At 42.3% G+C, this 26,058-nt stretch overlaps 1 protein-coding gene across 5 annotated transcripts in view; it reads left to right on the top strand.

Moving 5' to 3' along the window:
- The first annotated feature begins 635 nt into the window (after positions 1-635).
- The window catches only part of BCL9 (BCL9 transcription coactivator), a 38,255-nt gene continuing 12,832 nt past the window's right edge, over positions 636-26,058 (top strand). Inside the window, exons 1-6 of one of the 5 annotated variants that reach the window (XM_081001481.1) lie at positions 1,215-1,386; positions 12,488-12,574; positions 18,052-18,134; positions 20,058-20,134; positions 22,298-22,595; positions 24,553-24,869. In XM_081001481.1, the coding sequence (XP_080857607.1) occupies positions 22,543-22,595; positions 24,553-24,869 (370 nt within the window). In that variant the 5' untranslated portion in view covers positions 1,215-1,386; positions 12,488-12,574; positions 18,052-18,134; positions 20,058-20,134; positions 22,298-22,542. Of the gene's footprint in view, positions 784-871; positions 1,037-1,214; positions 1,387-12,487; positions 12,575-15,629; positions 15,645-18,051; positions 18,135-20,057; positions 20,135-22,297; positions 22,596-24,552; positions 24,870-26,058 lie in introns of those variants that run through there. The other 4 variants (XM_081001479.1, XM_081001478.1, XM_081001477.1 and 1 more) reach the window with 4 other exon arrangements.

Genomic DNA, 26,058 nt, shown 5'->3' on the forward strand with positions numbered 1-26,058 from the left:
AGCCCGCAGGGTTTATGTAATAGGGCACACAAGACGGGGGAGCGGGCGTATGAGGTTGGAAGGAGAGAATAAATCTGGGAGCCGATCAGATTTGGGGGCCGCCCGATCGCCGAGATGGAATGCATCTCCTGAATTAATACAACGACCCCGACCTCCCGGCCAGAGAGCTCGGCTTTTAATTCTGCAAAATCCAATTTGTGAGCCTGCAATTGAGATGGATGGTGCAGACATGCTCTTTAAATCAGTGTCTGCTATTTTGTGGGGGGGGGGCAAGTGGAGGCGGGAGGAGAACGTGTGTTCGCCCTGTGCTGCGCTGCAGCCCGACTCCCTGCCTCACTCGCCCTGTCTCTTGATTTTGGTAAGAGCCTGCTTCAGGCTTACGCATCTCAGCGCGGCGAGGTGTCGTGTGTGCTTTTGCAGCGTGCGGCGCGGCTGCCGTACCTGGGAGACGAGGGGCCCTGAGGTGTGGGAAGTGAGCAGAGCCTCCGTGTGTGTGTTTTGTGTGTGCGCGCCCTGCCTGGGTGTGGCTTAGGCTTGGGACGTGTGCCTCCCCCTCGCATTGCCACAGAGACACTTCTATGCCTTCTGATGCCTTGAAATAAACGTGCCGAGATTCCAGGCCGGCTCCGAGGAGTTCCTGGTGGAGATGGGTTTGCGGGGGGTGTGTGTGTGGTGGGGGGAAAAGAATATTTTTTTTAAAGGGCAGCATGTCGCTTTAAGAAGTGCCATTGGGTGGCTGCGTCTTTAAGAGGGAAGAGGCGGCGGAAAGAAAACTACCTTGAGGTATGGGGCTGGCCTATGCTAATTGCGGGGGCGGTGCCAGGATGAATGGAGGGAGGTGAGGGCGGTGCTGCTTTACAGGGGAGGAAGGACCCATGCATTCAAGGCCTGTCTCTTTAAGGAATCAGTTGATACCATTCCGAGAGAGAGGAAAGGGGGGGATCTAGCCCCCCCCTCCTCTCCACCGGGACACTACCATTCCCGTTGCTGGGGAGGCGAGGCGGCCCCGATGGCTTGGAGAAGTCAAAGTCTGCCCGTGAGTGAGGAGGAGACGTTCCATTGATTGGGTGGGCCGGGGGGGTTGGGGGAAGCGCGCGCGCGATAGGCTGCTTCATTCGCGGGGAGCGGACGGGGGGGGCGCGCAAGAGAAGGAGGGAGGCCGAGGGGCGATGGGCGGTACCATGTGGGAGAGGGGGAGGAGGAGGAGGAGGAGGAGGGGGGAGGCTGGCTGGCTGGCGGACAATGGAGCCTGTGTGTGTTTGCGGGAAAGGAGCGAGTTCGCCGTCGCCGGGGGGAGACGCTGCGCCGCCGCCGCCGCCTCCTGCCCGGGGCTGAGAGGTGCCCCCCGGCCGGGCCAGGCCCCTCCGCCCTTGGTGGGCAAGAGCGGTGAGCGTGCGGAGGGAGGCGGGCAGGAGGCTCCTCCGCATGGTGCCAGAGGCACCCGTGGAAACTGCGGGCCGTGGGGAGGCGGGCTGTGCGCGCGCGTGTGTTGAGGTGGTGCTGGTGGGGGGGGGGGGGGCGACGCGGCGAGAGGACGAGGGGCCGCCGGGTAACCGCCCTCCCGCCTGCCTGTTCGGGGGAAAGTTTCGGAGTTTGGGGGCTGGTCGGAAAACCTGGCGCGGGCGGGCGCGGGGAGCGTGAGGTGGGGGCGCGGGCGGGAGGGAAAGAGGCGGGAGGGGTCGGCGCTTGGCAAAGCGAGGCGGGGGTGGGGGCGGCTCTGATTAGTCGCCCGAGGCGGGCGGGCGGGGGGGGGGCGGGTTGGAAGGAGAGCCGTGGAGGAGGCCGGAGGGAGGAGGCGTGTCCATCGCATGAGGGGAAGAACAAACGGCCGGGGGGGGGGGAGAGAGAAACCTTGAGTCAGGGAAAAGGGGGGCGGGTGGGCTATCTGTGTACACGGAGTAGTATGTGGATGCGCTTGGGTGTGTGTGTGGATGGTGTGCGTGTTGTGGCAAAGCGGGTGTCTGGGCAGGAGATGCCAGCCCTTTGGGGCGGGGGGGGGGGGTTCGTGCGTCTCTGTGGGTAACGGAGGAAGGCAGCCTGGGTTAGGAAAACAGGGTGGAAGGAACGGAGTGAGCCTGGGAATTTGGGGGTAAGGAACGCTTCACACTCCCCCACCCCCGTTTGCCTTCTCCCCGTTCCAGTTAAATAAGGGGATTTGCTATTGTGGGTCGCCGCTGAAAGGGGGAGGATTTTGCAGATCCTTCTGGAGGTGAGGAGCTGCTTTAGGCTTTGAGGTGGGGGGGGGGTAAGAGGGACGGAGTGTGTGTTTGTGTCTTCTGGGCTGCCTAGGCAGTCGCCATGGGCCTGAGGGGGCAGTACAGAAGAATAAAAGTGCAAGGGGGTAAGAAAACGGCTTGTGGATCCAGTGCGTGGAAATGGGGTGGCCGTAGGCAACCCCCGGCAAGGCTGTTAAGAAAGTAAGGTGTGCAGAGCTGTTTAAGAGGTCTTTCTGTACATGACCAGAGAGCATAGTGCTCCCCCTCCCAGCAATGCTGGTCAGAGGGATTGTGAACTAGATGCCCAGTCTGCAAGGATACTATTCCACATTGCTAGTTAAAGGGTGCTGTAGATCTTGGGCGGGGGGGGGGGGGAATAAAAATCAGGGGCTTGATAATTTCTCCTGAAGTGCTGTGAATATTGGTCAGTCACTGTTTGCTTACTTGCATGCGTAGGTAGATGGTGCAAATCTGTTGAGGTTATCTCCACCCTGGAAATTTACACGTTCAGTCATTTTTTAGTTCTGTAGTTAGAACCACATGCAGCTTAGATCATACTATGCATTGGTCTTAAAGTAATAGATTAATTGCTCTTACATTCCAAAACCATTTTTGTAAATGGGGAGACAGACTTGCTCCTAAGTTTTGACCTGTGATATGTAGAGTTAGTACGTAGTTTTCAAAGCTGAATTAGGTAGGAGAGGCCACACAATACAGTAGGGCCTTTTTTCCCTAGCCTTTCTTGAGTCTGGTCTTTAGGTCACTTGAATGTTGATGTAGCATTGAAGGGGTAGTATACAAAGAGAACTTGGTTTTTTTCTGAAATGCTAAATACTCCGGTGTGCTGTCTTAACTTCAGATTGGCAGTCTTTGCATTCAGTTTATTCTACCTCCCTGTTTGCTACTTTTTTCTTACTAAACTAATGCTCCATTTAAATAAACAACAGAGTAGGCTGACTAAAATGCAGTCCATCAACTTGTGTTAAGCTGAGAGGAAAAATGTCTGTTTTGGTTCGCACTGAAACTTGAGTTATTTTAATGTGTTGTAAAATGGTGGCAAGGTAGAAAACATTTGTGTAAAAGTAGTTAAAAGAAAAGCACATTGGAGTATAGCAGCGTGGGCACATCATATCATCCACAAATATCACTTGCTTCCATTCAGCTTTATTTTTAATTCATATATTCAAGTGTACACAGTCTGTAGTCATTGCAGCAATTCCTGGAGGGGTAGTTCCTCAGTACTTTCTATCTGAGGGGAACTGAGGGCACTTCCACAAATGAAGCTAAGAACTTCATTTATATATCACTTTGAATACTGTTGTCTGAGTGTGGTGTGCTAAGAAATGCTTTTAAATGGCATGTATGTTCTCATTATTATGGCTCTTGCATTCAGCTTACAGATGAAATGAAATTTAGCCAGTTGGTTGGAATAGTGTGATGAATGTGAGCTAGTTTTGCTCAAAACTGCCTGGTAAATTTTTGGTCCATAAACCAAATTTGGAATGTAAAACTAATTCAACATACTGCACATTTATTTCCTCTTTATCTACTTGATTTTGCTTAGCTTGAGGTAGGGCTCAGCAACCTGGACAATGTGTTCTTGGGGGGGGGGATCCAGCAGAAGAGCTGCAGCTAATTTACACTGATTTGCATTTATCTAAAGCGTGCCACTTGACATATTATTTTGGTGTCAAGTTAGATGTTGCATTTATGAGTCATGTGTATTAAAATATGGGGAACATGGACTATCTTTATTGAACTTAGAAGATGTTGCACTCTTAAATAATGATGCTCAGGATTTTTGTTGTTCTCACTTATGGTTTTAAGCCAAATAAGAGTGACCTGGGACCTCATCTGGGTGTGTGTGTGAAGTGAAATTGTTCCTGATAAGAGGGAGTTGCCAAACTAATACTAGTTATGTTGCTTTCTTAGCTGAGCAGTAGCATCTCATTTTGACTAGAGGAAGTAAAAACTTTTCTGCTTCTGCACTTTCCAATCCCTCCAGGTAACAGTGAGCAGCTGAATTGAGGCATGGTGTTACCCTTGATGGGTGCTCCACAGCCTAGCAGTTCGAAAGCACGAATGGCAAGTAGATAAATAGGTACCGCTCCGGTGGGAAGGTAAACGGTGTTTCCGTGTGCTGCTCTGGTTCGCCAGAAGCGGCTTAGTCATGCTGGCCTCATGACCCGGAAGCTGTACGCCGGCTCCCTCGGCCAGTAAAGCGAGATGAGAGCCACAACCCCAGAGTTGTCCACGACTGGACCTAACGGTCAGGGGTCTCTTTACCTTTACCACAGCCTACTGTGCTTTCATCTGACAGCATTCTATAGGCTATCTCATTATTGTAGTTGTGCCCTTGACCTTTAAAAAGCGATTGGTTAAATAGTTGACAAGTATGTGTAAGCATTAATCTTTTTAGAACAAAAAAGATACTTCAGTAATCAACAAGTTTGAGGCTTCTAATTTCAAAAACAAAGGAGTTCAGTTTGTCAGGGGCATACAAATTTTGTGTGGCCACCCAAAAAGTTGTGGCTTCCAAACATTATCACCATGCCCTTGTTTCAAGTGATGGGGACCCTTGCTTAGAGCTAAGGAGAGGCTTTAAGGATTCGTGGAAGGGGCCTGAGAACATCTCCAAAGCACTCTGCAGCTGCTGAGACAAATCTCCCACTTCTTCATAAGCTCCAAGCTTGAGAATTGGATTTGTGTTCTTTGCATTTGATTTTTGTGTGCAAGTTGTTTATTTTTGAATATTTATATCTCATGTTTTGGGTTAAAAGAGCCCCCCGAAGAGCTTACAATATATTAAAAACATAAAGTATTGTAATAAAATAGTATTAAAACCCAGCAATAAATCATTTGTAGCAGCAGGATGCAAAGTTAAAAGATTCCAAAAACCAGGTTAAAATAAGCTATTGATCATCTGTCTAAAGATTATGAGAGTGTGAACCCACTAGTTTTCCTGGGGAAGGTAGCCTTGACACCACTTCTTAAAAGGCCCTGTCCTATCCCCACCAATCATCCTACCATCCATGGCTCTGAATGGAAAGGACATGGAGCAGGGGATCTGATGATTATCCTAAATGTTGGGAAGACTTGTGTGGGTGGATGTGTTCCATTAAATAACCTGGCTGCAAACTATTTTGAGCTTCGGAGGTAATTGTGCCAGGTTACTAACAACCTTAATTTGTGCCAGGTTACTAATTGGAAGCCATGTGAGCTACAATAGCTTCCAGTTAATTTCCTGACATAGTCTGTGGGTTCTGTGGGGGGGAGGAAAAATGGGGGGGGGATAAGGATAAGTTTTTGGAAAATATGTTTTGTTATAACTTTGAATAAAAAAAATAAAAAAAATAATTTTCCAACTTCAGCCATAGCTCCCCCCCCCCCAAAAAAAATTTCCTGACATAGTAACAGAGTGAATTGATTTAAATCAGCAAGGAACAAGGCCTATACAACTTCATATATTTCCTAAATCTGATGAGCCTTGTTGATTTACAACTAGAATATTATCTTCACTGGTTTATTATTACAACCAGGCCTCCTTTCATTGACGTTGTCACAATGTGTAAATTTTGCATGCTTTAGGTTTTTTTTATCTATACAGAGACCATTCAATATAGGTTGTGTCTTACAACTAACTCCCATAACAGTTTGAGTCTTGCACAAGACAGTGCAGTCTTGTAATATCTACTCAGAAGTAAATCCCATTGCGTTCAAAGGCATTTACTCCCCAGCAGCTGAGTCTAGGATTGCAGCCTAAGCGTGGGAATCTGCACACTGGGCATTTTTTTCTTTTCTTCTTTTTTCCAGTATTGCTCCTTTCTGTTTCATTCTGCCTTGGGCTAGCCTCCTAAAAAAAAAATACAAGATTTGATAGTAACTGGACAGACAAGGGAAACTTATTTTCACCAGGTGAACATAAGCTTGTGTTTCGAGCAAGTATTCATATCTGATAAATGAGCAAATCATTTCTTCATTTACATAGAGAAGAATCCTTTAACTTGCTGTATCTGGAAGATACATTGATTTGCTTTAGTGATTAAGACTGCAATCCTAATGTTAGGGGAGGAGCAAAATCCAAAGGAGATTCAGCTGCCTTAATTGAAAATCCTGTGAGTTGAGCTAGCAGGATGAAAGTGAGAGTGGTGGAAGGCCTTTGGGTTCTTCTGTCCATTTCCTGCTGTGTTTTTCTGTTTTGACATTTCCCTTTCTATTTTTGCTAGAAGGAGTGGAAGAAGAGATTTAAACATGTTCAGATGTTACTTAAATAAATAAACCTGGTTTGGGTGTGTGACAGGAGACTGGGAGGACTCAGGATCCCAGCTCCTTCCCTCCGTATTCCTTCTTGGACCATCCAGTGTTGGATGTTGGTTGGGCCAGAATGCCAGAAGACTCATTGCAGTTAAATAAGAAGGCCTCAACATTGGATCTCTCACTCATGTTGGAGAGGTAGATCTGATCTATCTTAAGGCCCCTCAGATGCCCTCCAAGAGACCATAGTATTGCAGTCTGAACTATAGGACAAGCATGTGGGTAATACATAACTGAATATTAATCTAATTATTTAAGAGAAGTATACATGCGTACGTACACACACATTTAAATACCATCCTTTATCCTGGTTGGATATTAAGGCAGTGTATAATCAAATTATATTGTAGTATGGGAAACAACTGGAAGATGATATCAAATAGAACACCTAAAAGCAGAACTAGAAATAAAGCCAATTTAAATGCCTGGCTGAGTAAAACTTTTGCCTGGTGCTGAAAAGAGTGCAGCATAGGTGCCATGCCAAGCCACTTTAGGGACGACATTCCATAAATGGGGTGCCAATGCTGAAAAAGCAAACTCCTTTGTGATTGAGTAAGAACAGAAGAAGAGCCCTTTAGCATCAGTTCAAAGGCCTGTCTAATCCAGCATCTGATTTCTCACAGTGGCCAACTAAATGCCTCCCAGAGTCCCACAAGTAGGATATGAACAGAAAGCACTCTCCGCTCTTCTGAGACTGGTATTCAGTGGCTTGCTGCTTCTGATCCTGGAGCTCATAAGTAGCCATCATGATTAGTAACCCTTGGGAGACAAATTCATGGCAGATAAAACTAATTAAAACTCTAAATTGGTAGTCATTAATACATCTTGTTGCAGCGAATTCCAAAGTTTAACTCAGTGCTTTGTGAAGAAGTCTTTTTTTTGTCTGTCCTGAATCTCCCAGCTCTCTGCTTCATTGGATGACCCTTGCTTTTAGTATTATGAGAGAAGAAGGAAAAACTTCTCTCTCTTCACTTCCTCTACTTGGTGCTTAATTTTATTACACTTTTATCATGCCGCCTTACTCTTCCACCACCCCACTCTCAATTGGGTTCAAATGTTGTAGCTGCTCCTTGTAGGTGTCCTGCTGTAGCGCTCTGGTAATTTTTGTGGCTTTTTTCTTCACCTTGCCCAACTCTACAATATCTTCCTTGAGATGCAGCGATGAGAGTTGTACAGAGTTATCCAAATGTGGTTACACCATAGATTTCTGGAAAGGCACCACAGTATTGGCAACTTTCTTTTCAATCCCTTTCCCACTGACCCCTAACATGCCTTCACCACTGATGGGGGCACCTGGAGAAGGGCTTCAGCAGAATTCTCAAGGCACTGGCAGGTTGGTGTGGGAATAGGTGTCATTCTGGTATGCTGTGTGAAATGGATCTTGGCTGCCACTTTTTATACCAGCTTTAGTAACGACCTGTTCATGTAAAGTATAACTCAGTGGTATTAGGCAACGTTTTTACAATTGCGTGCAATTCACGGAAAAGTTCTCTTGGGCTTTTATCCTGGAACAGCCAACCTGCAGTTGCTGTACTTCAAAAAAATGAAGACAGAAGTAAAACCATATAGTAGCAACTATTAAACAAAAAACTTTTTTTTTTCCAAAAAAAGACAGCTGTGCTAAATAAGCAGCTGGCCAAATTTTCAAGCATCATCGTTTTGTGGAATATTGAAAATATTTGACCATGGTCAAATAATACATAGTCAATTGACTGTTGACTAGTTAGTTAAGTAATGTGCCAATCTTACCTATGTGTTGGAAGAGAAGGGGTTTGTTTTCTGATCTGTGTAAGAGACCTTTTGGTGAGAGCTGATGTTTGCCTGCTGGAGGTGATGGTGCTCAGAGTGGGTCTACCCATGATCTTTTGATATGGGCTTGTATGAAGCTGTCAGGATTTTGAAAAGTAGAGGGTATTATTTTATATTATTTTATCAATTTTAAAGGGATGGTCAGTGAGAGAGGCCAGTTTCCCTTTCATTTACTTGTGTGTCCCTCATGAGAGGAGTTGAATTTCCGCTGTGTGGACCTCTTAGGTATTTTTTTATTAAGCGGTCTATAAGTTAAATTAAATAAAATATTCCTTTCAGTGAAGAGGATTGGAAGATGTAGAGGAGTGTTGGCTTGCTTGGGTGAGGGAAGTACAGTTGAAACCTCCTTCATAATTATTTTGTGGTTTTCTGGGTGATAGTTGACTTGTTGAACAGGCCCTCTTTTAAGAGACTGCTGGGGAGGACCTTTTCTATGATAGCTCCAGGATCACTCCCTTTGAAGGCATGTTCCTTTTGTGAAAATGTTTTGAGAAAGCTTCTTTCCAGGAGCTGAATTATTTTTTCCTAGCAGAAGTTACTAGTCTTTTATGGGTTTATTTTTTTTTGGGGGGGGGGTCCTGATTGAAACTACCGTATCTTGAGATCCCTTCAAAGAAACTGCCTATAGGGAGCCATAACATCACTGCTCATGTTTTTTTTTTTTAAATGATGTTTATTGAGAATTTTAAAGTTACAAAGAAAAAAGAAAGAAAAGACAAGAGAAGGAGAAAAAGAGAGAAAGAAGTAGATAAACATAACAATTAAACAATACAAATCAATAAAAACCAAAGTCAAAAATAAATAAATAACAAAACACACAATGCATCTAAATCAAAAAACAAAAATAAACGATTAAAAAACAAGTCTAACATTCCCAAATCCTTAACTTTCCTTAACTTATTTCAATAACCTCCTCACACCTCCCTTTTTTGTATTCTAGTTGTTAATTATCTCAGCAAATCCTTTCCATCTTTCACAATATTCTGTCATTTAAATTACCTTAATCTATTTTAACCTTATCTTACCCTAAAAAACCCTAAAACTTAAAACTTAAATCTTATATATACCAAATTCTTTTAACCATAACATATTCTTACATAATTCTTTTTGACATTTCTGCTAAAGCCAAATAATTTCATTCCAACATTTTTCTAATACTCATTAATTTTACAATACTTTTCCAAATAAATTTTGAAACTTTCTTCCAATCTTCATCCATCGTTTCTTCTTCCTGGTCTCGGGTTTTGTCAGTCCTTTCTTGTCCATCTAATCCATCAACCTGGTGCTCTTATGTCCGAGGCTCTTAAGTCTTTTCCATGTCCCTTCTGCAGGTCTTCTTCTTGTTTATACCTGCCCTTTACTTTGTCTTTTGTTGATCTTTTTCTTATTTTCTTTCCTTTCTCATTGGGGGGTAGGTCTCGGGAGGACTCCAATCCAAAAGTGTCTCCATCTCTCCTCAGCAGGTCAGCCCATTCCCCACAGTCAACACTGTAATCCAGAAAGTATTTAAAAGCATGTTTCAAAGTCTTTCCAAAATTAAGAGCCCTCACAACTCCAGACCCCCCCTGGTCCACTCCAGATTCAAACTTCAAGAACAGCGGCTTATACTCCTGCAAGGCCTCGGATCTCTCCATTTGTGTTATTTGAGGTTCAACAGCAACCTCCTCCATTTTCTTCTGCACTTGCGCTTGCCCTATCAAAACAGATTCCTGGGCTGGTTCCTGAATGGTTTCTATATGGGTATTCGCCGTTTGTCCAAAGTTTTTGACTGCAACAGTCATCAAATCCATCTTCTCATGCATCTGCTCCAGCAAAGCACTTGTCTTGCAAAAAGCAAGCACCAAGACTTCTTGTAAACACATTTTTTCCCCCAAGGTTAGAGTCTGGTCTCACGATCCTAATCATACAGCTGTGAGGTCCCCAGTTCAGCTCCGGCAACAAATTAACAAGCTGACAATTTCTATTTGTATCCATCTTTTAAAAGCAGGACCAACAAAGAAAAATTACTTTCACTTTTCAAATACTTTGTTTCTTTTGATTGCAAGAAGCAACATTGGAGTCAATTTATTTCTCTCTCTTTTTTTTACTAAAGACGTTCCGTTCACAGTCGATGAACTTCCCCATAAATTTCTGTCTCTGACACCCCGTTCCCAGGTTTGAGACGGTGGGAAATTTATCTTTCTTTACTCTCTCTCCTGCAGGCTTAAACAGTCAAAAATCCCCCTCTTTTCTCCTGCTTCCAAGAGGGGTTTTGGTGGTGATGAATGAATGAAATTTATAACTTTATATACGACTTTCCAGACTATAGCTTACAAAGTTTTTGCTTCAATCTATTTACAAAAAAACGGGAGGCGGACTTCCTGTTTAGAACCTTCCCGCTTCAGTGCCAAATTAAAATATTTCTTAATACTTAATCCAATTTTCCGTTCTACTCACGGGTACTTGTTTAGAGTCCAATTGTCCACAGGAAAAAGTCAGCGCTCTCCAGCAACGGCTGTGCGGCTTCACTCCGTAAAAGTAGCAGTTGATTCAAAACACCGCGCCACTCACCCCACGTCGCTTCGGACCCCCGAAAAAGGGTTTCCCTGCGAGTAGGGGAGGCGCTCCTGGTGTCAGCCGAATCCCACGTTCCCAGGCTTCCTCCGCCTGTGGTTTTTAAAGGGTCTCCGCCTTCGCCGCGGCGGCAAGACCCGATTTTCACAGAGCGGGTTCCTCTCGGTCAGAGGAACTCCGCCATTGCTGATGGCGCTGTCCCGGAAGTCCCCCATCACTGCTCATGTTGAATGGTCCATCATCCTTTGCGGAGGATGATAAATCTCTTGGCCCTACTGGTGGAACATGGAAATGTCTCCACAGTTATGCTGGACTTTAGAATTACATGGAGCAGAGTAAGGAAAAGGGAAAATTATTGCACCCTTCTCTAGAAAGGATTATTTGGGTTTGTCTCTTTGTCCCTTGGCTTCCAAAGTGCTCTTACTGCATGAACAAGCTCTAGATATCTATTTTGTATTTATATCCCACTTTATTTCCCTAACCCTACATGGTTTCACAGATATAGTTAAGTGGACAAACAGTTATTGGCTGATTGAGGTGGGTTGTTGAACAGAGTCGCAATCCTACTCTGAATCAAACAACTTCTCCACAGTGGCTATTGGGGAAGCGGGATCATTCTAGACTAGAGGTTAGGCCGGACTACTGGTGGTGCTGTGTGCACCTTAGGCTTCTACAACTGTAGGAATCATCTCTGATTTCTGCAAATCTGGGCTGGGGCTGAAGGCCAAAGTGCAGGGACAGCCCCACACCTGAGCTACATTTATATTTGCAGGTCTGAGGAGCAGGGGATTTTTCTTGACCTTGCATAGAGAAGAGGAGAAAAGTCTTGGTGACCAAGTTGGCTAGCAAGACCTGCTAAGATTTCTAGAGTTTGGGTTGCACATGGGTGTTTTTTCCTCTCCCCACCTTAAGCAATATTCTTCTTTTGTGGTTTCCATAAACTGGAAAGTGGAGGAGATAATTGGAACCCCAGACAGAGGAGAGTCTGTGAAGCCAGGGCAGAGCCCTAAGAGCCAAACCATGGTTTAGCCATACTATCAGAACTAGGCCATATGTGAGGCTTAGAAACCCATGTGGCCAAGATTACAGCATGAAATGTTGCTTAGATTATATTGCTTCCCTTTACAGTGAGAGTGCTTGATTTTTATTTTAACCAAAGCAAGTTTTCCTGTGGTTGTGAATAAAACTTATGTACAAAAAGCTTAGAAATGGGAGATGATAATGGCAGAACATCTAGTAGCTGAAGGTGGGGCTTTTTAAACAGTGTAGCCCAGGGCTTGGCAGCTGAAACTTAGTGCTGTTGTCTAGGAATCTGAAATAACCACTTCCCTTAAATTCCTTACCAAAAAATAAAAGTAAACGTCTATATTCTTGATCTTTACTACATGAGTATGACAAAGTTAACCTAAGTCCCAGTTAAGAAAACGGTTTTCTTGATCACAGAACCATAAGCAAAATATTGATACTTCAGGATTCAGCTGCTGTGAAAAGAAACTTTGACTCTACTGTTTATACAGCTCTAAACATCTGTAGTGATCCATAGCTTTTACGTTCAGTAGAGATACCTAATACATTCCTGTATCCTTTTCTCCTAGACAACTAAATGCTGGACGTGTTCGTGAGACGAACTGCTCAAAGATACCCAGAACTGATGCTGTACTTTGTTTAATATTCCGATCATGGTAAGATCACACTTTTCTTCCTTATAGAATTTTATATCTTGACTTGTAGTTCTCTGTTTCCAAAGAACCTTCATTTGCACGCTAATCTGTTAGAAATGCACTGTGTTTTGTCTTCAGTTGCTATGTTTTAGGATAACATTGATATTTGCTGAGAAACATGGTGTGCTCTAATGTGTCGCTCACTAGTGCCTGAGGAGTTAGCACCACAAATGGGGGATGCACATTTGGCTGGTTTTTCTGTTACCAAAGCTTGCATTGTACCCAGTGGTACATGTAGAAGACCCCAGGTTCTGACTGCAGCATCTCCAGATTTAAAATAACCAGGGAAAGACCTTCTCCTTGAGGATCGAGTGTGTCTTTCAGTTGTAATAGATGGCACTGCCTAGTGAACCAGTAGTCTGAATTGATATAAAGCAGCTTTGTATGTTCTTATGTGAGACAGTGGCCTGGTTTGCACAACAATCCGGTAAGCCAAACTATGGTGTACTGGGACTGTGTGAATGTATAGGAGCTCACAGCCCAATTTGCTGTTCCCTGGTCCTTTTTGCTCCTGTGCCATACTGAGTTAAGCAGAAATCTGCTGTTGGCTCCAGCCCATTGATAATGAGGAGAAAACATAACCATGAGCCTGAATTCAGGTGACACACTAAGCCAAACTTTGGCTTAGCTCAACATGCCATGAGACTGGGGAGTAGTAAAGTGCCTGCAAGATCCCCTCTGGGAGTCTGCATGCTTGCATGGTCCCTGCTAAGTCATATTTCAGATTACAGTGTCATGCAAACCAGTCCAGTGTTACATACTTGCTCTTTTAATTTTAATCAGGGATGGGCAACCTGTGGCCCTCCAAAACTTTTGTTGGACCAGCCATGACCATTGGCCGTGCCAGCAGCATCTGAAGAGCAATAGGTTCCCCATCCCCGTTTTAGAATATAGCTTGTTCTTATGGTTACAGGAAAGCCCACTATTAGGCCAGTTTAAGAAGTCAGTTCTCACATAATCCAAAAGAGGATATTTATTATGGTACTGCTTATAATTAACATATCAGCTATAGGTATGAAGGAAGCATATTGTGAACTTTCTGATTTCAAATTCTACTTACGGATTTTCAGACATTCTTACACTGCCCTTTTACTGCTGTTCACCTGTAATTTAAACAGGCACACTAGACCACAATGTATTTATGTGTCTTGTTACCAAGTTGGAGCTATAATCACGTCTGTTTTGTATGGATTGCAATTTCTTATTCTTGGCCAAGAATTTGAGTGCAACATCTTCCAGCTATAGCAGTGAGAAGACTTCAGCATAATGAGTAATAGTTATCACAGCACACTTTTGATACAGAATTTTAGGAGCTTGACTGTTGATGGACAAATTTTCAGTCTCTGGAGAATGTGATGTCACTGAACTTCAGCTAAATTTTGTACCTCTTCATTATTGTATAATTCAGAGAGTTTATTCAAAATACCTTGTAGGATCTTTCAATAAGCCACTCTAAGCTTGGGGGGGGGGAATCATTCTCTTTTCTCCCCCACCCCCATATGAAATTGAACCTGCTATTCTCAACATTTAAAGTACTAATAAGCAAGGGATGGATATTGAGTCCTCTTTCTCCCAAATATATTGTAAATGTATTTGAGGGTAGGATGGCATTTAAAGAAGCTGTAGTCCACTTACTGGTTGCAAAGATAACATTCTGCTGTTAGGTTTCCTTACTGAAGAAACTGGAACCCTTTGACAAAGGGAACAGTGCAAATGTTGTCTTAACACAAATAACACTGCTAGTTATTTGAAAATGTTTTATAATTGAGTTTTAAGATTTGATGAAGAACTTCAGCAGTAGCTCTCAAGACAGTATTTTCTTTAGCAGATGTTAGGCTAGTTAATATTTACCTTGAGGGTACATGTCCTTACCATATGGCTTAATCTTTGGTATGGGTCTCATATCCATATCTTCTTAGGAAAGTCAAATATCCTTGCATAAGGAACTCCTTGGTTATTTTGAGGTTTGGGGCCTCTGAACCTTTATCACACAAATTTATTTGCTTAAATATCCATGTTAAAGTGCCTTATAGCAAATTATCCATCTGGACTAAAAGAATTATCTTAGTCTGGTCATTGAATGTAACATCTGAATATGGAAGTAGATGAGAATTCAGACTGACAGTCCTACAATGTGCACAATTTGTTTGGCTCTTTCGTTTTCCCCATCTTTCATGGATGCTCTAAACTGTGTGCAAGCAGAACAATGATACAAGGCACAACTGGTGTGTAGTATCACACACACCTCAGGCTAAAAGTTGGCTCCCTTCCAGTTGGAGGGTTTTTGGGTGTTGGATATGCTGGTTCATCGCACCCAGATCCCACAAATCACAGAAGGAACTGCAAATCCCAGTCAGTTCAAATGGCAGACTGGGAAATTGGTTGGGTTGGCAGAGGTAGTAAAGTCCAAACCACAGAGTCCCCCAGGATGCTTGCAGAAGCCAGCTTGAAAATTTGTATCCTTTCTTTATCTTTAGCACTAAATCAGTAGCAGTTGCGGGAAGCTGTTGAACACAACCATAGCATCTGTACATTACAGTAAGATAAGTGACTGGCTATCCAAGCAGCAGAAACAACTGTGAAAACAGTGGGGTGGGAGACTGTTCACCATCAACTTGAAACTTCGAAGAAACTGCTGATGTTTAAAGCTAGGGCAAGAGACTACATCTGTTAATTAGATAATTTACCTCTTTTGATATTGCAATTGTTTTAAATACGGTAGTCACAGGGATTAGTTGAATGTCCAAGGACTTCCTTTTATAGGTGGTGTTGAATCCACCCATCTATTCTCAGCCTATTGGACAGTAAGTGTTAGCTAGTGCCTCAAGTATGTCAAAGAATCAAATTTTTATCTATCTCTAGGGTAGGCAGTTTGAAGAAGACCATGGCTGAAACTGTCAAAGTTATCCACCTGTTCAGACAACTGATCTTATTTATATTGGTGTTCTAACCACTAGCTTTGAAAACCTGTTTGCATTTATCCTTCAACAGGCAAAAACATCTTCGCTTGAATTATTTTTTTAAGCTCAAGGTACTCTTTAATTATTTTTAGTGATTTTTAAATGTGAATGATGGAATTGTCTGTGCATATTGTTTACCGTTCAATTTTTGAAGTTACATTGCATCAACATACAGTCAATTGTGCTTCACAAATCAATTCTATAAATTTTAAATCATAAAGAAAATATGTGCAAAGTATCGGAGCAATGTTGAGATCGTTGTCATGTGTTAACAAAAGCCTTAAGTTATGGTAAATGGCACGAGATAGATATTTCTAAAATAAATGAATGAATCTTCTCAATGATTTTAATCCTGGCCATGGTCTTCATTTATCTCTGCTCTAACTCTCGGGCATTGGATCAGATTCTAGCTACAGCAGTGCAAGCCAGTAGTCTTGATTCTTGTCCCTGTAATGGCCATTGCTTGCATCACATCTGATGTTCTTTCCAGTTTCCCAGTTAAAGGGGAGCATTGAGGTTAATGCACAGAAATTGAAAAGGGGTGGTGGGATGAATCCAGAGAAAAGCCTGTGGAACAGGTTTAGAGGAAACAGGCTTTCCTACCCTGCTGAATGCAATAGGCTGTGGGATGAGGAGGCTGAGGAGGAAGGCATGCCCCATAATAAGAGTGAAGGTATCTTTCTACTTTGGAGAAGGTGCCTCCTCTTGATTTTCAGGGATTTTCCTTCCTCCTCAGGACCCACACCCACAATTCCTGAACCTTGGGAGAGACTGGTTTTTGGTGGGGGAACTGCAATGAAATGAAATCAAAGCTTTCCTGATATGCACATTTCTTAAATTTCTCTCAACATAGGGGATTTAGGCTGCAATCCTAGTCCTACTTAACTGGGAATAAACCCCAGTGGATTCAGTCAGACTTACTTTTGTGTAGACTTGGTTTCATTGTGCCATTAGGATCTTAAGGTTCCAGCTTTCTCTTCTCTGCACCCTCCTGCCAACCAGGCACAACTGGAACACACAGTTGCACGGTTAAGAAACACACAGATCCCTACATTACTTGCATTTTTCACCAAGCTAACATCTCTACTGCATACAAGCTATGATCACATGGTGTGAAAAATTCTGTAACTTGAAAACTTGCATATTCTTTTTTTAAAAATGGAACACCTTTTCCTGGCATGTATTATTATCTATCTTGTGGGAGCAGGCAAAATTACAGCTTTAGATTTAAAGTACCTGTTGTGTACACCTTCTGCATTGAAACTTAGTGAGCTGCCAAGATGGAGAGAAACCTGTTGCATTCTTCCCTGTGTGCTGCCACCTTTACATGCTGAAGTGAGATTAAAACACTCCTCTGCTATCATTTTTCTTTTATAGGTCTTCTAAAAGCGCTTTATTCTTGAAAAGTCAGTATTAGTATTAGATAGACATGGCATGGAAGGTCTCCATTGGAGATGTGTATTAATGTCCTCTGAAGGAGACTGTGTTGCAGAAGCAATTAAACTGCCACATACTTGGAAAACACAGATCATATAGACTACACTTCCAAGTCTACGTACCTCATTGGTATATTTTGTGGATGCTAAAGAACTGTATGGGAACTGTGTAACATGGACTTTGAGCATTTGCAGACCAGGGTGTGTGTGTGTGTCTGTCATAATGTATTTTTTATTGAACTATTGACAGAAATCTCTGCTTATAGATCTTTATCATAGGACATTGTGTGTCAGAGATACCAACCCTTGGCCATTCACCAATCATTATTCTTAACAGTTGCTTCTGCCCAACTCAAACTCTATTAATCGTCTGAGAAAAGAGGTACACTGAGTGGGAGAGAATATTTCTTCTCTTTGTGTGCTGTGGAACCTTTATTCTTTGTCTGCCATAAAGGAAACTGCAACTTCCAAAGTTTGCATGATGTAATTTTAACCTGTCGCGAACCAGGGATTTTGATTCATAAGAGAGAGTGGCTTAATATAGCTGTATCTTCTCTTAAGATTTTGAATGAAAATAGCACATCCAGTGGCCAATATATTTTTCACCTGACGGCTGCATTGTTGGTTAGCCACCCATCTTGAGGGCCACATGCCAGCCGTGGTAATGCCCTGTGCATACTTAATGTGCATGTGTGCACGCTCACCCAACATACAGGCACCAAGCACACTCTCAGACATGCTAGAGTGCACACAGCCCTTTTCCCTATTTCCAAGGCATAGCTCCACAGCACTGAGAGTGGGAGATAAAGTGCTTCAGAGATCAGTCTCTTAAATAGCAGGCAGAGTCCTTTATCTGACCACTTCTGCTCTCATAATAATATAATAATTTATTATTCATACCCTGCCCATCTGGCTGGGTTTGCCTAGCCACTCATTACTCCAGTGCTAAGGTCAAAGGAGTTGGTGGGCAACTTCTGCAGTTTGCTGTGCTAGATCTGGACTACAGTTTAGTCACTTCTTTTATTCCTTGTATACTTGGCAGGATGCTTTTACATGTGTGTCTACACATTTACCCTGACTCCAATTCTCCACCCAAACACTCCTGTACAGAGCAGGGTGGGAGAGGTAAGTATACATCTTGTTTAGGTTCAGGGCTAGATGAGCCTAATCCCAATCTAGCAATTGCTAGTTTGCCGAGGTTCAGGTCTAGTTGAACAGGCAGTTTAACCAATTTGTGCTTTTCAGCTTACTACTCTATCCACAACTGCCCAAAAGTCTCCAATTTGTATTTTCTAAATCAGAATCTTCTAACTACTACTACCACTACTGCTACTAATGGTCTTTTCTAGGAGCCCTCAGTAGATATTGCACTTTGCCATGTAGATCTTGCTCACTTGAATTGTGTGTGATAGTTTATTGCTGGGATTGAATATACTGTTGGGTTGCATTCTGCTTTGATTCCAGTAAGGTTTCCAGCTTCAGCATGAGCTGCTCTACCATCTGTTGGGGTATTGCTGCTGAAATAGAAGTGGGTTGTCATATTTGTGCAGATGCACTGCATTCCTATTTGGAATGTGGAAGTGCCTCTTCTAAGGTGTGAACTCTGTGCATTTCCATCTTAGATTCATCAGTGTGCCATCCCTAGACTCCTCCTCTGTCTAGGATCTGTTTTGATAAAGTTTTCTTTTGTAGACAGACACACTCACTCCAATGCGCACACAGTCACCGCACAAAAGAGAACAAGACAAAGGGAAAAAAATGAGAGAGGAAGGACAAAAAGGAAGATAGGCAGCAGAGCCATCAGTTTTCATGACTCAAGGAAGCTAGCAATACTTTGTGAAAGAATTTGGGTTTTTGCATCAGTTGAGCTCTATTTTTCTTCGCTTCTTGGTTTCAAAGGGTATTCCAGCTATTGTTCAGTAGCTTGGCTATGAGTTGCCTTCTAGCACTGTAGAATCATTTCCATAGCATATCTTCTAGATAACAGCAACTCTCTGTATCTTACAGTAGGTGAAGAAGACAGTGATGGAATTGGAACATAATGCAAAAATGCTGAAAATACATGCAATATTTAAAAATAATATTGACTGAACCTTTCTCTAGAATTGTACCCCAGCTTGGAAATGCCACAGCAAGGAGGTCTAGGTCATAATCAAGTTTTAGATCTGTTCAGAAATTACATATCAGTCACTGAAACTTGGCTGGCGCAGTAGGCTGTAATATTTTTGCTTAATCAGCTACAGATCCAGGGATGACACATTTATGATCACCCTTTCAATAGCAGCAGCATGAAGGATCTATCCTGTTTTTTTCTGTGTGTTTTGTACCTCAGACCTGGCTCAGAGTATCTAGTTTGTATTTCAATGGATCTATGAAAAGAACATAACAATTCAGAGTTGAATGTTGTTCCCATTAACTGTTGGGCAGAATAGATATTAAATGGCTAAAAGAGGATCGTAACTGCTGGAACAAGTATTCTGTTTAAGGCAGTAGACTTCTGTGCCCCTCAAGCATTCTTTACTTACCACTACATCTTTAATTTTGGGATGAGGATTGTGTCCATCTTTCCATCCATCTCTCCATCATTTGGATGAGACAGTTCTTCTGTTTCAGTGCAACTTGTTGAGCAATTGCCTCCTTAGCAGGTCTTTTGTAATACACCTTGTCTACCAATCCTTAAACATCAGGGCAGATAAGCTGTCAAGTACTGTATGCTTCCAGATGCGGTGGGAGGAACACAATGTCATGCTGTTAACAATGTTTTGTCAGCAGAAGCTTTCTGCTTGCATGATGGAACAATCTCCCCTTTCTTCCCCTTGTGCGCTGTTGTGGGGGGGGGGTCTCCTGACACACACACCTCAAGCCATTGAGGGGTGGGGGGGGGGCCCCTGTTGCGCTACAGGAGACTTTGTTCAGGCTTCCAGTAGTGGAACTGGTTAGTTTAATTTGGCCCTGTATTTCCAAAACTGGGTGGGTGTATCTTCTTTTGCTTTGGGCAAAACTCATTTTGCTGTGGATTTTGCTTGATGAAGCTTTGTCTTATTTCAGGTGATCTTTTTGTCTGCAAAGGGCTTCTGAACCCATTTTCAGGATGATCAGTACAATGTCGTGACACTGGAGTTCCGGTAAGCTGCCTTTAGAAGCAAAGGGAACAGGCCAGAAGGCTTGCAGAAATACAGGGTTCCCTACATTATATTGAAGAATGAGCTACTGAAATTGGTTTTAATAATGGTCTGCTTGGCCGTAACATTTAACGGAATAATATTGTTGGCATCCGTCTGTCTCGAGAGACAATGGAGTGTGCCTCCAGGGATGAAGTCAAATGGCTGCGTATAATAAGTATATTACAAAAAGAACGAATGGACCATTGATGTCCTGATTGCAGTGAACTCTGCACTTTGGGTTGAAAGTAACTTTTGTGGATTGTTTCTTCTGAGACAGTGGCATTAACAGAAACGAGGCTGGCAAAGCTTGCTTTTCTGTAAGACATATGCCCTGTCCAACATGTCCCAAAAGATGACTTGCATTTTAGCTTCATTAACCTAGAAAATAATAATAAAATTTGCCTTTTGGGATTGATAAGTGAAATTAGTGCCCATTATATAGGGATGATTTGTAGTAGACAGGAGTGTTTGAATTCATCTCCTGCTTCATATTCTGTGTAGTCTGCTATGGTCTTTTGTCCTCAGTGAAAGCATGCCTACCATCTTGTGTTTGAGTGTTTTACGGGTGAAGGGGTAGAAATACAGCCTGGCTTACAGCAGATTCAGATGTGGCACATCCAAAATGTTTAAATAAGCATGCCAGCCCACTTCTACTAAAAATGCTTCTAGAAGTCTCAGTTTCTCAAAACCACCAAGTCTAATTTGTGGGCATTAGCATATGCTCTCAGGCAGAATGAGTCCTGTGCTTGTGAGAACAAGATCTCACAATAACTCTGTATATGGCTTATGTAAAATACAGTCCGGTAATGCAGATTGGATTGTATTTCTTGTAGGTTCTTAAGCATCAACATTAGTAATACCTGTCCTGTGACCTTATCTGAAATTTAATTGGCACATTCCTCTCCTTGCAATGAGCAAAAATAATAAATCTTTTTTATTCTCTGTTGCCTTACATACTTCGAGTATGGGGATCCTTTGCCAAATTTGTAGGACTTCCTTCCTTCAGACTTGGAAGCATTTGAGGAAGGAATGGTAAAGGAGGAAAAGAACTTAAATGTCCTGATGCTATCTTCTGATATTAAGATATGTTGATGCTATGTCATAGAGTGACAAAATTCAGTATTATGACATTGTCATATGAAAAAGCTTGCAGTATGTTTCAGCAGCACAAAAGGGTTTTTTTGCTTTCACAATATACTGCTGTGTTTCAAAGAAATCTGACCAGTAAATACTACTTTCTTATACTTTTACTTTCTTCATAGCTTATAAACTTACGAATTATGAAAAAATACTTAATTTGAATATTATCATCCAGTGTTAGAGGTGGGTAATCTAGTTTTCATTCAGATACAAAAATTGTTCTGATATAAAAACTGTGATTATAAATTGAATCTGATATAAAATTGTTCCAAAACTTCAGCATGAAGAAGAAAAACATTTTAGATTCCTTTAGTAATAGTAGTGATGAATAAGCCCTGTGTTAAAATCTGCTCAAACACCATAATTTTCAATGTTTCTAACTTTTCATTTAAATGTAGATTGAGACATAGTATTTATGGACAGTAGTCTAGAAAATTGGGCCTAGCAACTTTGACATAGGATACTTAGCACTTGGATGCAGTAATTTTGATGGTGGATATTGATTATTCAGAAGTCATGAAAAAGATCCCTCCTCCCATTACCATCTTGTGTTTCACTAGGGTAATCATTACCTGTTTGTAAGATGTGCTAATAATTGTGTGATCTTCTAAAAATGTTGCTATATCTTTTTGCAGTGATGTGGCCTGCGTAGTACTTTTAGAAAGCTTGAACTGATTGATACGAGCAACTTGCTTCTCTACACATAAATGTTTTTGTACATGATCTTGGATTGGAGTGCAGAGAAACTTCCTCCCTCTCATCTGTTAGATCTAGCACACCTGGTTGTTGCTTACGTAGCTAATACCGGAAAAGCATTTATTTTATAATCGGAATGTACATTCAGCTTCCATCTGGTTGAGCTTTCTCATCTTGCCCTTCCAGTTAAAAAGGTGGAGAAAAAAGGCCATATACTGATCTCATTTAGTTCTAGATTCCTCCCCTTTTTAATAGTCTTTTTTTGTTCTTTGACTGGGTTTGGTTCAGTTTGCCCTGGAGATGCGAGACTTCCTCACAACAGCAGGAGTCACACATTTGGAGAATGCTGGAGCTGCGAGAGGGAAAGGCCCAGTGCAACAACAGAGAGAAGCAAAAAGGAAAAAGACAAGCAGACCGACAGCACTGAGGAAAGCAAGGGACAGAAAGTGCTTCAGAACTGCCAGCAGCAACAGAGGAACTTGACAAGAAGCCCCCCCCCAGTGCGTGTGGCTGTGTGCTTAGGATTTCTGTCAATGCATTCCAGTAACCCCAAAGTGAGAAATTCCCCATCAGGAAATGCCCAGAGGTAAATAGCTTACATTTATATATATATTCTTCCCCTCTCTCTGTGTCTCTCTGGTGGCATTATGACATGAATCGCTATTTGCCTTCTGTACTTTAATTGGAACCCCCTGTCATGTGAGTTTCATCTGTTGAGTGCTATTCAAGTTTATTCTGATATGGAGAATTCTCTTCATGTGCTGGTTCTCTCTGCCTTTATATGATATTTCATAAGAAATTACAAGTTTTTGCAATCTCTTTTGAGGTTCTTGATTTTGTAGTCACTTGTGTTTTCTTGTTGTTTTTTGCCCCCACTGAGTATCTCTGGCACAATCCTCTAATTTGACAAAACAGCCTTTGAGAGGGTGACAGTTTTGACCATTCCACTTGACAGCACATAGTGCTTCCACTTTCATTTTACGGGGAAGGTAAATATTGGCACATAGAGGAAGTGTTCCCATGTCACTTCTGTCTTGGTATAGACGGAACAAAAACATTTCCCCCCCCCCAAAAAAAGAAGTAGAAGTGCAAAGAAACATCCTTAGAACACAAATTTCAATGGAAATTGTAGCTATTTTGCCTGAGGTAACCAGATTTCATTATTATTATTATTATTACTATTATTATTATTATTAGTTTATCAGAGCATTAATACCCCAAACTTCACGCCACTTAGGACAACTTACAATATAAAAAACCAGTTTTATGAAAATGGTAGAAAACAATTGCAAAAGAGGCAGAGGTAGCAGTTTAAAAAAATCAGAAAAAGCATTATCTGCCTCATATTATAAAAGCCTTCTGGGGAAAAAACAGTTATTCAGTAACTGGGGGGGAAAGCTGTGTAGGAAGTGACCAACCATGGGCCAAATGAATATGGTAATCTGGTTGTTGACATGGAGCAAGTCCTCTCTCATATCTCATCCAGCCACACTTCTACCTTTGATGGGACACAGAGAAGGGTTTCTCCTTATGATCTTAGGAATGGTATGAGTGCAGGGGATCCTTGAAGTATTCTGGACCTAATCCGTTTCAAAAGAATTGTGCCCAGAAGCACATTTGTACCCTGTGTGTATTATTGGATTGTGGAAGGGGTGGGTAGGTTCCTTCTCATCTTTATTGCTGTTTTTTTTTTTATTACATTGTATCTGAGAGCTGATTCATATCTTCTGCCACTCATGTGCATCTTACAGCTCTTTCAAGTAATCTACGACTCAAAGAAATTGAGTGATCTTACAGACCAGCTTCCATTATCAGGGAATTCTACCCCTGATCTGGTGTGTTCCTCTTCATGCAAGTTGGCTACATATACATTGTGGCTGATGACTATAATTATGGATTCAGCTCTTTTTATTCAGTATATTTTCCCCACATCTACTGTGCTGATGAAATCTAGTTCAGTGCTATTTTACAATATTCTTTTGCACTTGTTTTCAGAAAGATGCAATTTTTGCCTCTAACAGTTGAAAGTAACTGAAGCGAGCATTTTTAAAACTTACATTCCGCTGGCAGGTAATGGATAGAAATTCAGAGTTGTGTATAAATTCAGTTGAACTTTCATGGAAAAACACCCCCCCCCCGACAGTTGAGCTGTGTTGTTTGAATCCAGATGGGTGGCATTGTGAACTTTATGGTGCCCTGCTTATTTGCTTTGTGCTGGTCTTAGTGTGAGGCATGTCTTTGTACATAGAAACCATTGTCTTTATTGACAGAAGTGACAGAGGTACATCCCCATGTGACTGACTGGTTCCTAGGATCTGGGTAGTTGCTGCCTTTCTCTGTTTGCTTTAAGTAGTAATACCTCAAGCTGGATAATAAGGCATTTTTTTAGATAGCTGCTGGACAATATGCATGTGGATGAATTTAACTTACCGGTGCTGACCACACTCTGTAAAATAAGCTGAGCTGGTGGCTACTGCTGCGTAAATTGGCATTCTTATATCTTTTATTACACATTACTCTTCTTCCCCACCTTTCTTTTCCAGTAGTCCCAAATCAAAGCAGGAGGTGATGGTCCGTCCCCCTACAGTGATGTCCCCATCTGGCAACCCCCAGCTGGACTCTAAATTCTCCAACCAGGGTAAACAGGGGGGCTCAACTGGCCAATCCCAGCCCTCTCCCTGCGACCCCAAGAGTGGGGGCCACACACCAAAAGTGCTCCCAGGACAAGGAGGAAGCATGGGGTTGAAGAATGGGGCTGGCAATGGTTCAAAAGGGAAAGGAAAGAGAGAGAGGAGCATTTCAGCGGACTCATTTGAGCAAAGAGATGCTGGGACTCCCAGTGATGAATCTGAAATCAAAGGTATGTCTACATGTGAAGGGGCAGAAATATGAGTGGGTGCCAGCTTTTACTGAGAGCCTCTGTGATTTTTTTTAACTTGCTCTGAACCCTAGAAATTGTATCAGCCAAAATGAGTCAGTTCTGTATATCGGCATGAAGGAAGATTTTTGACAATTGGATTGGAAGACTTGGAAAAAGCAGCTTCCTGCCAAAGCACGTGTTCTGAAACTTGTCACAGTGACCCCCTTTTAAACTAATAGTTCCTCAAGTGTAAAAAGAGGCAAAAAAATTGTCTTTTCAAGAGTGTTTTGTTTGATATGCTTGATAAGAAGGCAGGTCCCACAAACCCCACAGCAAGCTGTGGTCAGTTTTGATGTGTGCCTAGCGGTGGGCCTTTCTTCCGCTGCAGGCAAAGGTCTCATTTTCTCAGGAAGAGGGTGTCTTTTCCATAGGTTTAAATGCAAACACCACACTATAAAAAGGCCCAAGTGCCATTCGTAATTGACATGATCTGAGTGTATTCTGTGCTTGGGTATCTCTAGTGAATTATGTAATGTCACATAAGGAGCAGCCATCAAAATCTGAGCCTGTATTTCTGTAAGTGTTAAAAGAATGGGTTTTGCTTTGCTTCTCAAAAATGACACAATCTGTTGTTTGTGTGCAGGATATTTAAGTGGGTATTTTTGTTTTTTCATTGTGTTGACATGTTAATTTCATAGATATGTTAATCCACTGAGACCCTCTTGGAATAGAGAGGGTTAAAAATCTCATTAGAGGAACATTAGTCCCCTTGGAGAAGGCCTATAAGGAAAGGAATAGCTTGTGAAACAAAAGTTGGAGTAGGACAGATGATAAATAGTCTGTGTTTCTTAGGTTGGGAAGAACTAGGTTAATGCTGTGCCCACTTCAGGATACGATGGGAGCAGTAAGAGGAGCTTAGCCCCCAGAGAGGAATTTTTGCTCTATAGTAGTGCTTGTTCCTGTATATCACAGCTCAGTAAGGCTGGTCTCTGAGCAGTCAGATATTTTCACAGCTTATAATTGATGACCAGCATTTCCACCCACTTGAAATATAGCTTTGATTGGGGTAGGGAAAGTGTTTCTGTTGTTACTGTATGGTGTCTTAGGCTACAGGAATGCAGCTCTAATCTGTCAATCTCAGGAGTCCTGCTTGGAATATCATAGGGACTGTTCATGTTAGTCTTACGGG

This window comes from Podarcis pityusensis (genome assembly GCF_964106645.2).
Source record: "Podarcis pityusensis genome assembly, chromosome: 4".
Taxonomy (NCBI): Eukaryota; Metazoa; Chordata; class Lepidosauria; order Squamata; family Lacertidae; genus Podarcis; species Podarcis pityusensis.